Source organism: Parasteatoda tepidariorum, chromosome 11, assembly GCF_982258835.1.
Source record: "Parasteatoda tepidariorum strain Cologne lab strain chromosome 11, Ptep-v5.0, whole genome shotgun sequence".
NCBI lineage: Eukaryota > Metazoa > Arthropoda > Arachnida > Araneae > Theridiidae > Parasteatoda > Parasteatoda tepidariorum.
In genome coordinates this window covers 5,119,838-5,135,660 of record NC_141765.1, presented here as the reverse complement: position 1 = coordinate 5,135,660, position 15,823 = coordinate 5,119,838, and the positions used below count along the sequence as shown (strand labels likewise).

The 15,823-nt window shown below is 27.4% G+C and overlaps 1 protein-coding gene across 3 annotated transcripts in view; it reads left to right on the top strand.

Moving 5' to 3' along the window:
- LOC107450156 (NF-X1-type zinc finger protein NFXL1) overlaps positions 1–15,823 on the top strand; it is an 82,042-nt gene that overhangs the window by 26,492 nt on the left and 39,727 nt on the right. For all 3 annotated transcript variants that reach the window (XM_016065894.4, XM_087154624.1, XM_016065893.4), the window contains exons 6-7: positions 14,592–14,770; positions 15,216–15,377. In XM_016065894.4, the coding sequence (XP_015921380.3) occupies positions 14,592–14,770; positions 15,216–15,377 (341 nt within the window). The remainder of the gene's footprint in view (positions 1–14,591; positions 14,771–15,215; positions 15,378–15,823) is intronic.

Here is a 15,823-nt window from a genome sequence, read left to right as displayed (position 1 = left end):
TATGATTCTCATTTTGAAATTACTTTAGAATAATAATACATACTGTTTAATTCATATTGATACATAAAAAACTTAACAATTTTAGATGTCTAGTTTTTACCACATACAAAAGTATTTCAACTACTAATTTTAGAGCATCCATTCCTAAAAATATTTAAATTATTATAATTGTATCATTAACTAGTCTGAGCAACGAGGAGGCAGTGGGAAAAATTTGTATCTGTTTTTATGTAAGTAATTCAAAATAATATTTTCATTCAAGTTTTTAAAATACTCTATGATTTACCAGTCTTGCCAATAAAAACACCAATAAAAATGCATCATTAAAGCTTGCAAACATTTTCATCAACAACATTGTTATTTGTTCTACAGCTATTGTTTAAGAGTTAATCTGTATATGTTTCTTAGGACGTCACTAAATTCTTTTCCTTTTTCAGAATTCATATTTATATAAGAAATGATGCCAAGACTAAGGACAGTAATTATGCATAAATTAATCATACAGGAATATAAAAACACTTTAAGGTAATTTCGTGTAAACATATTAAAATCACTCGCTGATGAAAATAAAAAGAAAAAAATTCAGCCTGGGAAACAATCAACTACAGTAATTTCCGGTAAATAGGCCGCGGCCTATACTTGTTTAAAAGTTGGGCTGTCACGATGCGCGGCCTGTACGCCGATGCGGCCTATATGTAGAATTTTTTTTATCCCAACCCACGCGTGAGAATTTTTTGATCATGGTAGATTTATTCAAAAACAGATGTTTACCGAAAATTTTCAAAAATAATGAACCTAATTCGTAATGTTTACTCTGGAAACGTTTTTCTTTCTTATTTTTTTAAATGAATTTGACGAATTTCGACGAATATGGCTCCCATATATTACGATAATTCAATAATACTGTTAATTTCTGAAAATTAATTAATTACAATAAATTTAGTTAAGTTTTGATCATAGATTATAATAGGGGTGAATTTAAAAATGTCCCATCTTAAGAAATTTCATTAATTAAAATAATTATCTATATTATAGAAATAACAATATATATTTTTTATAAGCTAACAACTAATAATGATAAAAAAAAACAAGCTAACAATTAAATACGATTTTTAAAAAAAAACTAGCTATCAATTAATAAAGAAAAATAGCAATTAATAACTAATAAAAAACAAAAGAGATTGATTAACGTTGAATAAAAAAAGCCTCAAAAGGGATAGAATTCATTTTGTATCCCACTTGGTAGTTTCAATTTCAAAAGGGTGTGGCTAATTTATAATCAAACTCGAGGGGGGAAAATGAGGACAAATGAGTAGAGCACTTGCACAGCTGTCAAGATTGATTGATCAGTTTCTTCCAACTTGCATTTCTTTATTTTGTTCATTGGAAATACAGATGTTTTTACTTTTCCCTTTCACTTTATTTTAAATTGCTTTTAGAAACAGATGTTTCCTTTGACTCAGACTTGTTTTCATGTTTTTTTTTTTTTTACTTTTAAAAGATAAAATAAAGTTAATTAAATAAAATAAAATAAAGTAAAGTTAATCAGAATAAAATTCAAATAAAAAGAGAATTTTACTGATTTTTTTTCTCTTATTAATAAAAATTTCTTCTAAGAAAAAAAAAAGATCAGATTAAGTGCCGAATATCGAATATCGGGCAGTCAAGAATCAGATTTTGATGGTTTTGAATAGATATATGCTCAAAAATATTTGAAAAGTATAAATAAATAAATGCTGATTTATTTTGTGATTAGTTTATTTTTTATCGCATACACATCCTCAACTTATGATTTTAATTGGTTATACATGTTTCTTCTGTAAGTAAAGATCATTCTCAATTCTTTCTTTTTATGATAAGTATACATAAAAATGATGATAATGTAATGAGTATACATAAAAAAAAAATATTTATCAATAACTTTTTTCGAAGTATAGAGTTTGTGTTTTAAAGATTATTATTTTTTAAGTGTATTTTCACGCATGTGATATTTGATAAAAATCGATGATCGATCGAAGAAACTAAAGTGCGGCCTTTATGACGGTGCGGCCTATAAGATGAAAATTGAAATTTTTAACGATTTTTTTTTGCGGGTGCGGCCTATTTACCGGAAATTACTGTACAAATATAAGATAAAAAAATTATTGCCTGATTTGATTTTCTTGTGTTATTTTATTAATGCTTATGTTAACCTGATTTTTTTTTTTTTTTTTTGTTGTTCTGTTTTTGCCTCTAACAAATTTTTACTTGAGACTATGGTGTTGAAGTTGATCTAATTGATTAAGTTGCTCTAGTCGAAAAGTGTGCAGTTACGTAAAACGTAGAACAACACCATTTTCTCAAAGAACAATAACATTTCCTCTGACCAATCCTAAAAATTTCTTTTCATATGAACTTGGAAATAAAAAGGCTGCTGTGTTCACCGAACTTAATACGTGCTTTTTCTCTATATCAAATAAATTTTTCTTTATATCAGAAAATTGAAAGGGACACCGCTTGTTTTGGGAGTTTAACTTAACGTTTGCTATTCATTTTGCATTTCTGCTCAACTACTAACTTAACTGTAAATTACTGAGGTGTGTAGAAAACTATACAGGGATTACAATGGAATAAAAAAAAATTAACATTCGATAGTTAATTTGAGAATTTGTAACTGCTAAACTTGATGAGAAAATATACCATAGCCACTCTACAGGCTGCAGGAATGCTACTAATTGATATGAAATTGGGTATGCTGAAAAGGCTAACTTTGATTATAAACTTAACACAGAGTTTTTTTTTTTTTCGAAGTTCCCATTTGCTTGAAAAGTTATTACTGCTTAAAGATTTTTTCCCAATATAATAACTTTTCAATTGGAAATTCACTCATTTGAATGTAGAAAAATTTATCTTTTACACGTTTTTCTTAACCTCACACTTCCCTTGACATAAAAATTTACGAAAAGAAAGAAAATAAATTAATAAATGTTGCCAAATATAAATCTTAACATTTATATCGACGTTTTAAAAAATATTAAGAAAAGAGAGAGATAAAAACTGTTGCGAATATGATCCGGTATATCATGTAAGATCATTACATATTATTAACACGAAAAATTATTCATTATTTTAAATGCTATTGTCTCGCTCATTTTGTTCCTAATTTATTTATTTATTCAAGTACATTTGATTGTTTTTAAATCAGCTATCATCTAATTTTTGTTAGGATTTATGTAATAAAATATGCTTACGTGAAAATTATAATAGTTATATATTTTACAAACAAAATGGTTTTTAATAGAGTTTTAAGAGCAAAAAAACTTTTAAGAATACAGGGAAAGAACGGTTTATGTTCACCGCAGCTGGTTCTGGTAAAAAAAATTGAGCACAGACAGAAACTGTTTTTCCACTCCACGACGCATCTTTACTGTGTAATAATTCTCTGTGAGTACCGATTTTTTTCCTTTGTTTTTTTATTTGCCAAACTTAGTAATCTTCAAAATACAACTAATGGCAATAAAATCGTAATTTTTATTTAAAAACAAAAAAAAGGTGACATAAACAGTTCTCCTCATTTGATCTACAATCATGAATGACAAGCAACTACTGGGGTTGATGAGCGAAGCGAACAGGTAACGGAGCCTCCCATAAGAAAAAAAAAGGATACTAAAAAATAATCTATGACGAAAAACTATTATCTGTGAGTTAAAATGATGCACATTTAGAATCATTCCAAGAATCGGACTGTGGAGGCTCCTGAACAGAAGGCAATTAATTTCCTGCAGTCAAGGTATAAATTATGTCGCAATCTAAAAATAATTTTATTTGTGAAATATGTGCATGATGTGTAATTTATCTACTTAGGCGTGTTTCTGAAAAAGGTTATTATTAGCATCAAACATTATTATCCGAATTTTACTAATAAACTAATAATAATTTTACCAACTAATTGTAAAAGAGTTCCTCTAACTAAAAGGGAGATATGAAAATGATTTCCTTTTGTGGCATGAAAATTGCCATTTATAGGCAGCAAGAAATACTGCTTTATTCTTCATCTGTTCATGGTTTAAAAGCTCCACTAATAAGTCTTAATTAAAAAATAATTTTATTTCATCTAAATAATTATACCTTTTCTGGAAGATTGAGATTCAGTATCTTCAACTGTAAATTGGAAAGTACACTAACATTTCAACTGGATAAAAGTCAAAATTTTGGTACTCTTAAAGTTCTTTTTAGATTTCAACCAGGTTTCTCCCGCTAACTCCAGAGATTTAAAACATTTTACACATACTTATAGTTGTTAACCCCAAAAAAATTAGCTGCAAGAAATCTTTTTAATGCACATGCATAGAAAACATTTTTTCCAAATCAGCATTGAAAATAATTAAATATGTGTTTATAATTTTGCATTGTTACTGCAAGTTATGTTTCTTTCATTATTCAATAGTTACTAGGGAAGGAGTAATTTTTCATATGTCTTTCGATTTGAATATTAAATCGTTTTAGGCGAAGAAAAATTGATAACTTTTTCTAAACTATGCTATGACTCTTGTACTATTTTCCGCTTTAATTAGGGTGACTCTCGAATTAAATTATATGATAAATTTAACTATAAAACAAAATTGAAAGGGAGAAAATTTTAATGTTTATTTTATCAGTCTAATTTGATAAAACAATTGACTTTAAAATAAAACTTTTCAAAATGAAATAATTGTAGTTTTTTAAAAAAAACTATTGTGCTCCTTAATTGGTTATTGTAAATTAAATTGCTTATTTTTGTATTAAAGATTTTTCTGATTGATACATTTTATGCTATAATACGATCGCAACACATGAGTTATAGATTTCTCCTTAGCTTGATACGGATAGCGAAAACTTAAATTTGAAGGTCGAGCCGGGGAGGGGGAGGAGGGGCTCCCTACAACAACTTTGTTTCACTCTCTGGTCAAAAGCCACACTGATCAGTTTACAGACACCGTGTAAAATTTTTTTGGCGAGATTCTAGAGAATCAAAATCAAAGCAACCCTACACCTTATCTCTTCAGAGAAGCATGCTGTTTGGAATTTTTCTCTTGAAACTTGTGTTTTCTTGAAAAAAATATATTATTTAAGAAATTTTTAACAGCAAGATAAAAAGTCTTTGGTCTTTCGTCAATAATTTTGTGCTTTTAGCCTTCGTTCATACATTTTAATATACTATATCAAGACATAGATAAGATTTTCTTTCGACAGAGTTTTAAATTTGTTATACATAATATCGCATTTGTTAACAATTACAAATTTGTAATTAACTTATGCATTTATCTTCAATTTATAACGGTATACTCATACATTTTTTTTTTCTCCATATGAAAATCAATACATGCAAAATATTTGCTTTACATCTTCTGTCAAACCTATTTCTATTAATTAATAAAAGGAAAATATTGTTAGACAACGTTCTCACATAAGTATTTAAGATTATTTTTATTGTAATGATTGAAATGTTTGATAAAAACTCATAGGGAAAAATTTACTATTTCAATTTTTAAATCAGTTTCCTGAGGGTTTATTTAACTTAAGTTTGTGCAGTAGAGCTGCATTTTGCTCCCATATTTGAATTATACTTCCGATTTTCCGGACCTTTAAAGTTTGAAATGCAAATAGATTTATTTAAATTTTTGATAAATATCTTTAATTAAAATTTATTTAGAAATTTGAAAAAAAATATTTTTGTAGATATCCCTATTTTACAAGGGAAATTATTTTTCGTCAATTATTTTCTTTCCCCCCTCCGTATTCTACTCCCTGGTTACGGCCCTGTAATAAATGATAGGCTATTTAGCTTTAAAAGTGTATCAATATATTTTAGCTAAGCTTTTCATAAAAGAGAATTTTACCTAAATTAGTGATAAGTCGAGAAAACGCTAGTGAAAATTTCACTGTAAATGAGAAAAAGAAAAAAAAAGAAGAGCAGGCGAAAAAATCATCAAAACATCATGGGGAAACTATTTTCATGCTACACATAACAGTTTTAAATAACAGTATGTTCAGTACAACTTAGGGTTAGTAAAAAAAAAAGAAAAAATGATTATCATTGGTACAATTATTATGTTTTTCTCAGGAATTTTTAAGAAGCTCACCATAAATTAAGTGATTGATTTTCAAACTAATTTACTTTTTTTAATTTAGGCATAGATTTCTTTTCGAGTTATTGAGTTCTTTTTTTAAAGAAATTCTTTTTAAAAGATTTGTATAATAAAAAACAGAATATTATAAAAAAGAAAATAGATTAATTCAAATTATTCTATTTATCCCAACATAAGGAAAAGATTTGTGTGACACGCAGCTCATTATTTGATTCTTTCATATGTTACACTCAATCTCTTACCAGATAAATATCAAGTACCATAAGAAAAACAACATTCATTTTAAAAGTAATTTTCGATTGAACTAGAAAGGGTTACTTATAAAAAAGATTTTTTCATAAAAGTTTAAAGCATTAAAAATCAACTTTCTTTATCAATATTTTTTAAATAAAAAAAGAGTTTATAATTAATTAAAATAATTTTTTATTTATTTGCTCTATAACATTTTAATTTGTTAATGTAAGATTTGAAGTAGTGGATAGCATGGATTAGCTATTCCCATAAATCATAACGTTCCTCCTTACACAACTCTATAGTTTAAATTAAAAAAAAAACGAATTTTTGATTTTAGAACTCAATAAGTATTTTTCCACTTCATGGGAAAAAACTAAAAAAAAACTTTCTACTCGCAAAGAATAAAAATACTTAATACTTAAAAAATGATTATTTTTGTTGCATATTTTATTTTATAAAAATAACATTAAATTTTAATAATATAACATATTAAATATATAATGGGTGTGTTTTAGAGTATTATTGATAGTGTTAAGTCATCTGTAACTGAAAAAAAGACATAAAAAGGGCTTTAGTTAGCCGAATTTCTAATCGTTTTGAATTGTGAAGAAAATAAAACCCTCTTTCTCCCTTAGGGTAGTTTTTTGTTGTTATTCATTTCTGGCTCGTAATGGTGTGAAAGCTAGAAAAATAATTTCCCTGCCATCAATCGGAAGGTTTTGAAAACGCGTCTAAAATAATGGACAGCGCCCTCTCTATATGGCATTTAAAAGATTTTATATACGTTTTTTTTTTATTTATTATTATTTAGAAAATAAATATGATGCTACATGAAAAAATATTTTTCCTGTGTAAATGAAAAATAAATATATTTAGCATTTTGAAAGTATAATTTTGATTTTCATTTATATTCTGCACTAAAATTAAAAATAAAAAAGTCCTCTTATCAGTAATCATTTTATCAGTAAATCATTTTGTTGTAATATGACTAATATTTTGAAATTCAATTAATAAAAGTTCCAAATATTTTGTTATTATTAAAAAACGAATTTTTAAAAACAGAGTTTCTTCAGCAATTACAATTTCCAAATATTACCCCAAAATTTAAAAAAAAAAAAAAAAAAAAAAAAAAAAAAAACAAATATTGAGTTTATTTTACTGGACTTTTGTTCTAACTATTCAAAAAACTTGAACAGATTTTATTAATGCAAAACTCTTAAAACTCTTTGAAATATTTTGAATCCTGTTTTTAAAAAGTGATTAAACTGAGATTTTAAGTTAAAATAAACATTAAATATTGAATATTTAAATAGTTGAAAACAATTTATATGACTTAAAAATGTTCTATTTTAACATTTATTATAACACAATACTTCAATTGTAATTAAAGTTTGCAAATAATTAAAATAAAGTATGTTTCATAAGAAATCTTTACTTTGAACTAAAAAAATGTATGATTGAAAGAAGAATTTCAGCAATTTACAGTATTTTTTCTTTCTGTCTATAAATATATTCATTGTTTCTGAACATGTTCATCATTTCTGAATTGCATATTAATTTATATATATATATATATATAGTTCGGAGAAAAAGTTACTAGTTAAAGTTTGTTAATACAAACAAGAACGGACCTTTAGCTTTTTCCTGCTATTACATGAAATTTCTATGTTACATGTTTCTGCCATCTATTATTAAAATAATAAATTTTTAGGAATCATGTAGCATTAAAAAAATATATATATATCTTTTTTCTAATAAAAGAAAAGTCTTTATTTTAAAATACATGTTTAATATAACAAATTAAACATTTTATAATAAGCAATTAAAATTAAATAAAAAAACATTTTTCAATAAATTTAAGAATTGTTCTAGTTATAAATTATTATCATTTTATTTTTCAGGGAATTAGTATTAAGTTTGATCGAAAATATATGCTTCAAAACAAAGAATATATACGAATTTAAATTTTATACTTCGAGAAATGATTTTTAGAATAAAAAATTCGCATAAATATTTATTTTAAATCGAATTATTTTTTAAAAATATTTAATAAGCAATTCCAGAATTCATATTTAGGTTATAGCAAATTAATAAAATTCTAATTTTTTAATATTCGATGTTAAAGTTCTACAAATTTTTTTAAATCGTAATATGCTAAATATTTTATGGATTCTATTCCTTTCCTATCTTTTTTCAAATTTTCGAGTAATAACAATTTTTTTTACCAACTCAACACTTTCTCATTATTAATCAATCAATCCATTGTTACCTTACAATTAATAATGGTATACAACGAGGGTCCTGTAACCTATCAATAGCAAAAGGCCAAATAACATTTTTATTTTTCGGGCCTGTATAAGTGATGAATTATATTGCCGCATCTTTATGATAAAACATGGGAGAAAAACAAAATCGATAAAATTTGCTAAATATTTTATTCTTCGATTATTTTATTTATTTTTATCCCCATCTTTTCGAGTTAATAACCAGTTTTTTTTCCAACTCTACAGTCATTCATTATTAATAAAACAATTCATTGTAACCTAATAATTAATTTATGGTATACAATGAAGGTCCTGTAATCAATTGAGTGCAAACGGCCAAACAGCAATTTTATTTTTCGGGCCTATATAAGGGACGAGTTATACCGCCGCTTCCGAAAATGCCTCAAAACAAACGATAACGGACCCCATTGTGTTTGCCCTTTGCCGTTAACATTCCGAAAATGCCTGCTTACGGCCTTACGTTTGCCGTGAGGTGTGTGCTTACTGGGCATGCTATACATTAAGAAGAATCAGAAAATAACTAATAGAAATGTGCAATTATCTATCATATTTTGTTTCATGTTAATAAATGTATATAGTACAGTGCAAAAGATAAAAAAAATGGAACACCCTAGCTTTTGATTTAATGATTGAATTGTTACTTTCTAAAATGCAATCTTAATGGTTTTAGAGGCTTAACTTAAATATGCTAATAATTTAATGCATATAATATTTTGAAGTTTAAATTGCCGATACAAAAACTCTGGATAAACATAGCTTTTATTAAAATGAATTTGTCCTCTTGACTTTCAAAATATAGGGGTAGCCGAAATTCGTAAAATATTGTCCTTATAGTTTAGGTTAGGGGTGCATAACCTGCGGCCTGCAAGAACTTTTGAATGAAATAAAATTTTTTTTTAGAAAAATAAATTTTTTTTTTTAATGGCATATTTGAGTCGTCACTTCTTAATACACTCAATTTACACTGATTCTATTGTAAATCTATGTTGCTGCTAATTGTTGCTGCAGAGCTGTAACTGCTAATTTCCACATGGTTTATAAATTCCAGATATATTTATTACGATATTACGACTCATGAGTTATAAACCTCACATTTAACTGATCACTTTTTTGTCGTACTTAATTTGTGCCAATTGCACTGTAAATCCCAGTTGTTTTTTAACAATTTTTTTCTGCAGTTTCTGTAATGCATTCTCTCATAGCTTTAAAAATTCTGATTTATACTACAACATGCGAATTTTAAATCCCGTATTTCAATAATTATTTATTTGTGCACTTTACTTCTGCTACTTTCATCCTAAATTTAATCTTTATTTTTTTTGCAATTATTGTGATGCTTTTCTTCTTGATTTTTACAATCCCATTAATTTAACTATGATTTTAATACAACAGGCAAATTTCTAATCCCGAATTTAAATCATCACTATTTGATACAATTTATTTCTGTATATTTCATCTTAAAAAGTCATTTTTTTGTTGTTTTGGTAGTTAGCACCTTACATTTGTACGTTGTATTTAGAATCCTGATATTTTAATACAATGTTATTGCTCAATGAAAAATTCTAAAGCTTGAGAAAAGTGCGAGTTTTTGAACTGTTTACTGTTTGGAATTTATTTTGTTTTAAATTTTTTTTAACTTGGGCCATTTTTTTAGGAAAAAAACTAGAACGAAAATGTTTTCTATTTAACATTCTTAAAACCTCTAATAATTCAATCTTCATAATCCAATAATTCAATATGGAAATAATACTAAATAAATATTGAATTTTATTTTTAACTATACTGGATTTGTCTTAATCTTTGATATTTGTTTTAATATTATAAATTTTCTTTAATAAAAATATGTAATTAAAATTTATTTTACTCTTTAAAATGTGTATTTTTTTTATTTTTGTTTTGAACTTCCATTCTGTAAGCTCTACACTTTTTTCCCCTTTGGTTAGAATTTATACCCCCCAATATTTATATATATGTGTGTATCTATATATATCTGCATCAGTAAGTGAATGAAAGTCCATCCCAACCTGTTAGGGAGAAAACATTGAGAGGGGAGCTGCATGCAAAGAACATTTGGAGTCGAACACCTCGTAAGAGGCCACTGCTCACACAATTGCATAAAGATGCTCGAATTCAGTGGGCTAGAAGTTCCCGAACGTGGACAGTTGCTGATTGGCGGAATGTAATATGATCTGACAAATCACGTGTTTGCCTTTATTAAAATGACGCACATCATCGAGTGCACGGTAGACCAGGTGAAGCATTTCCTCCTGACTGTGTGCAAGTTTAGGTTCAAGACGGAGGGGGGTCTGTCATGCTTTGAGGGTGTTTTTCTTATTATGGATTGGGTCCCCTCACTGAGATGGCCACTAAAATGAACCGACATGTTTATTTGAACACTTTGAAAGATCAGGTGTTGCCTTTCAGTCATCTTCATGAAGAGTATGCTGTCAATACCCCTATTTTTCAAAATGACAGCAGCAAAGTTCATCGGGTTGGAAGAATATGTGACTGGTTTTATGAACACTCAGACACTCAATTACATCTCGACTGGCCTGCAAAATCACCTGACTTGATCCCCATTGAAAATTTGCGAGACATATTGGAACAACGGGTAAGATGTCGAAATTAGCATTCGTGAAATTTAGTGGATTTGAGTGATCAAATACAGGCTTAAACTAGATTCTATATACCTGCAAAACCTTGTGGACTCATTTCCTAATCGAATCCAGGCGGTTATCAAATCCAGAGGTGGTGTTACACGTTATTAAGTGATGTTTTTCATGATTTCTCTAGGGGTGACTAATTTTTTGTCCGATGTGCTTATATATACAGAGAAACCTCCGCTAAGCGGACATTCATGGGACCAAAAAATTTGTCCGTTTACGGGAAAGGTACCCTAATAACGAAATTTAACACCGTAAATTGTTTTTAGAATATTTTCAAAGATGTAGAAATAATTAAATAATATCTACAAGGATACTGTAAATATCCACAAGAATATTTATTTAAACAATGAGAAAGATAAAAAAGAATATATAAAGAAGTTTGATATAAATACATAATTCTGGATGTAGCTACAGATAAATAAATATAATTTTCCTATTAGCATAGATACTCAAGTTAGACATGTGATACCAAATAGGAGCGTACTGTCCTCAGTCCGTTTCAATTATTAGGTTCACATCCCCTTACACCTACTTATCATTTGATAGGGAACATGGTTAATACCTTCTTGGAAAATAAACGTCCCATGATTCACAGAAGAAAAAGTAATGCATACCTGTAAGTCATGAGGACCTATGGAGATGATTATTCAAAATTGATCAGCTATCAAGTGTCTGAATAAATTTTTCGTTGATATAAACACTGCAAAGATTATACTTCTGTTCTCTTTTTTTACCCCAGTTGTGTTAAATACAGTCTTCAAATTGATAAGAAAATTAAAGAAATTTTCAATGGGGAAGAAGCATTGAGAGAAGTCATTTCAACTTGAGGGGTCTCATAACCTGTGTGGTCCAGATGAAAAGATCAAAAGATGCCGATGTCAGAATTATTTCAGGAGTGCAGTACCATTTTCTCTCCTTTCTTTACAAAGATAAGGCAAGAGAAAGATTGATTTTTCAGTGGTGAAATAGCTTAACAATATTTTTAGTTATGGATAGGGCAAAAAGTTTTATATAAATAAAACTGCAACTTTTCTCCATTTTTAAAGCATATAAATGCTTAAAAAATGGAGAAAAGTTGCATTTTTTTTAGCTTGCAATTTATTTAGAAAAAGTAGTGTCCGGTTTATAGAGATAAAAAACAACGTTTCAGGATCAAAATGACTGTCCGCGTCCGATTATGGGAGTGTCCGCTTTGCGGAGAATGTACGTAATGGTTTATTCATAGAAGATTCTCGGGGAATTAAAAATATGTCCGTATTGAGAGGCGTCCATTTTGCAGGAGTGTCCATAACAGGAGGTTTGACTGTATATATATATATATATAATGTGAAAATTTTTTAAAAGTATAAATTTTTTTATTTTTTAACAAATTTAAATAATTAACTTTAATTTTTCTGCAAATATGTTATTAAGTTAAATGATAAAAAACTGCTTAGAACACCAATGTTTTTATAAAAATTATCATATTTGCAGTTTAGCTATCAGTTTTTTTCTATTTTTTAATAAATTCAAGTAATTAAGGGTATTTAATTTTCTGCAAATATGTTATTAATCTAAATGATAAAAAACTGCTTAGAATACTAATGTTTTTATAAAAATTATCATATTTGCCACTAACATGACTAAATATGCATGCGGCCCCTCATTACTCTACCTGCTGTGTAAGTGGCCCTTCACTCAAAAAGGTAATTCATCTAGGTCTTGGTAAATAGAAAACATTCTTCTGAAGAGGTTCTAAATAAAGAAGCTATTAGCAATCTCTTTGAAAACAATAAAAGGATTGCAACCCAGTGAATCTCAAGCCATGTCTCTATTCCTGGTTGCAAGTAACAGATACTCTAACTAAATGCATTTGCCACAACGCCACTCTCCTCTTTCCATAAGAAATTATAAAGCACTTGACAAGACAAAATTTAAAAACTCCAGGAAGCATCTTTATACTAATCTAGTTGCTTGGATAAGTTGGAAGTATCTTCTACAATTTTAAAACGGAATTTTCCATGATTTATCCTGGAATAAAGGTATTTCCAGCTTTCAAATGTTGACAGGTTACCTCCATCAGCATCTCAATAGAATCGGCATAGCCGCCTCTGCCTCATGCCCTTTGTATGTTAAAGGCTCCTTGAACAGACAACATCTCTTAAACGATATTAACTCTGGGGAAATTTCTTCTCTTTGTTTTTCACATTGTATTAGACTGCAAGACAGCACATGGCCGATTGGGGCAGCTAAGCATGGGATAAAAAAATAATGTTTTAGTCAATTCAGCGGTCAAAAGTTCCCCATAATGTTAATTTCAATTTTTGCTTATTTTGCCACATCTCTACAACTATTTAAGAGAATTTCAAAATTTTTGAACACTAACTGTTAAACTCATCCTTCCAAAGATAATTCAAAACTCAAAAAAAAAAAAAAAAAAATATCGTTATTGATTATTTTTTTTCATATAATATAATAATGGTGTGATTTTTTTAAAATTATAACATACACAAATATTTACATAGTTTTAAACTGTAATTTTAATTCACAAAATATATATTTTAAATGGAATCAATGGAATAGCTCTTGAGAACTTAGAATTTACTCAGAAACTATTTATCCAATTTTGCCCAAATTTTATGGTTACTTAATTATATGCTTAACAACTAAAACATTTTTGGATTATTATTAAATAATATTATAAATAAGTATTACAATATATATTTTGCACTTAATTATCTTTGTATAAATGAGTTTCTCACTGTGTGCGAAGTTATTTATTTTTCTTGTACAATCTTTTCGATGCCATGGTGACCAAGATACGTTGACCCCTATGTATGTGTTTACATAATATATAAAATCTATCACTGTTATTTCATAAGCTGATCTAAATTTAACTTTGAACCATTTACCTTAGCAGTGACTCTGTATTCAAGTATAAAAAGTTTTAATGCTACAATGAGTTACTGGGAAACCTGCCAAATCTCTACTCTGCTTTGAGGATTTAAATTTGCATTATATTATATTGTTTTGTGCTTTAATCAATTTTTTAAAGTTATTTCATTGTTGAAAATGTATTAAAAAATTTGTTTCTTATTTGAAATAGCAAATATTACTGTAAAAATATTTTTGTTTTACTTTCATTTATAGTTGAATGTACAATTTACATGAATAACAACTGTTTTCTAGTGTATTTCTGTATTATGTAATTAATGTATTTTAATTTCCAATAGCAACACTACTTTTCTTTTTCATTTTTAAATAATATTTTTATGTCTAGTAACTGCTGAGTAACATTAATTTTTTTTGTTCTTCCTTAGTCCAAAATGTAGGTTTGATTACTTACCTTCAGACAAACCTTCTAAATATTTTTGTTTTTGTAAAAAAGTCGAGAATCCTTCATTTGATACATGGGGTGTACCTCACTCTTGTGGAAAAATTTGTGAAAAAAGATTGGTGCCAGATTGTGGTCATTCCTGCTCTTTGTTATGTCATCCAGGTAAATAAACTCTCTTAACTTATTTTTTTCTCTTTGAACTGTTATAAAATGATTACAAATGATCCAATCATAATTTATGTTATTAATATACTTTGTTAATCTGTTGAGGGTGTTCCATTTTTAGGTAAACAAAGGTTCCTTGATGCTTTGGAGCAATTGAGATATATTTTTTTTTTGTCTTCATATTTTTGTATCAAACTTAGTTTCTAGAATTATTTGAATAACTTCCCTAATTGTATACTACACTAAATTCTGGTTTAGTGTAGCATAGCCAATATACAGTATCTTGTAAACGTAATGTTTATCTCAATTTTATCATACAGGTTTTTTTCTCTTACCTCAATGGTGATACCTTTTTATGATTTTAAAATTTTTTTTTGCACAGTAGTTAAAGTAAGATTTCTTTTTACATTTAATTAATTTAGATTATTTTCTGTTGTAATAGGTCCATGCCCACCATGTCCTAAAACTGTTGCAATTTCTTGTTGCTGTCTTAAAAGTAAAGCAGCTCTAAAACGGTGCAGTTATAAAGAATGGACTTGTGGAACGAAGTGTCAGAAAGTTTTACCTTGTAATGTACATTACTGTCAGGAATTATGTCACAAAGGTTTGTATATAATTAAAATAATTTTGTAATTGAATGTTGTTAAAAAGATTTTCAATTTTATAATGGATCTTCTTAGTTCAGCATAATGATTGAAAAAATATGGTTTTTTAGGAATTTTATAATTTTTATTGTTGCTTTTTAATCTGATAACATCTGAATCTATCTTTTTTGAAATTTTGGAAATCCTATTTTTCCTCTGATAATGTTTTCAATATAACATGATTAAATTGCTAAATTAATAACTAAACTTAATAAAATGTCAAACTTAAAATTAACTTTAAACCTTTACGGTTAAAGCAATTGCATAAAATATTAAACTTAAAAAATATATGTATTAAAAAGAAGGCAAACTACAAACTGTCTAGAAAGAAGTGTGAAATTCGGTCTAAATATTAGCTTTCTATTTTGAATCATTTTAAAAATATTAATCCATGCAAGAACAACAC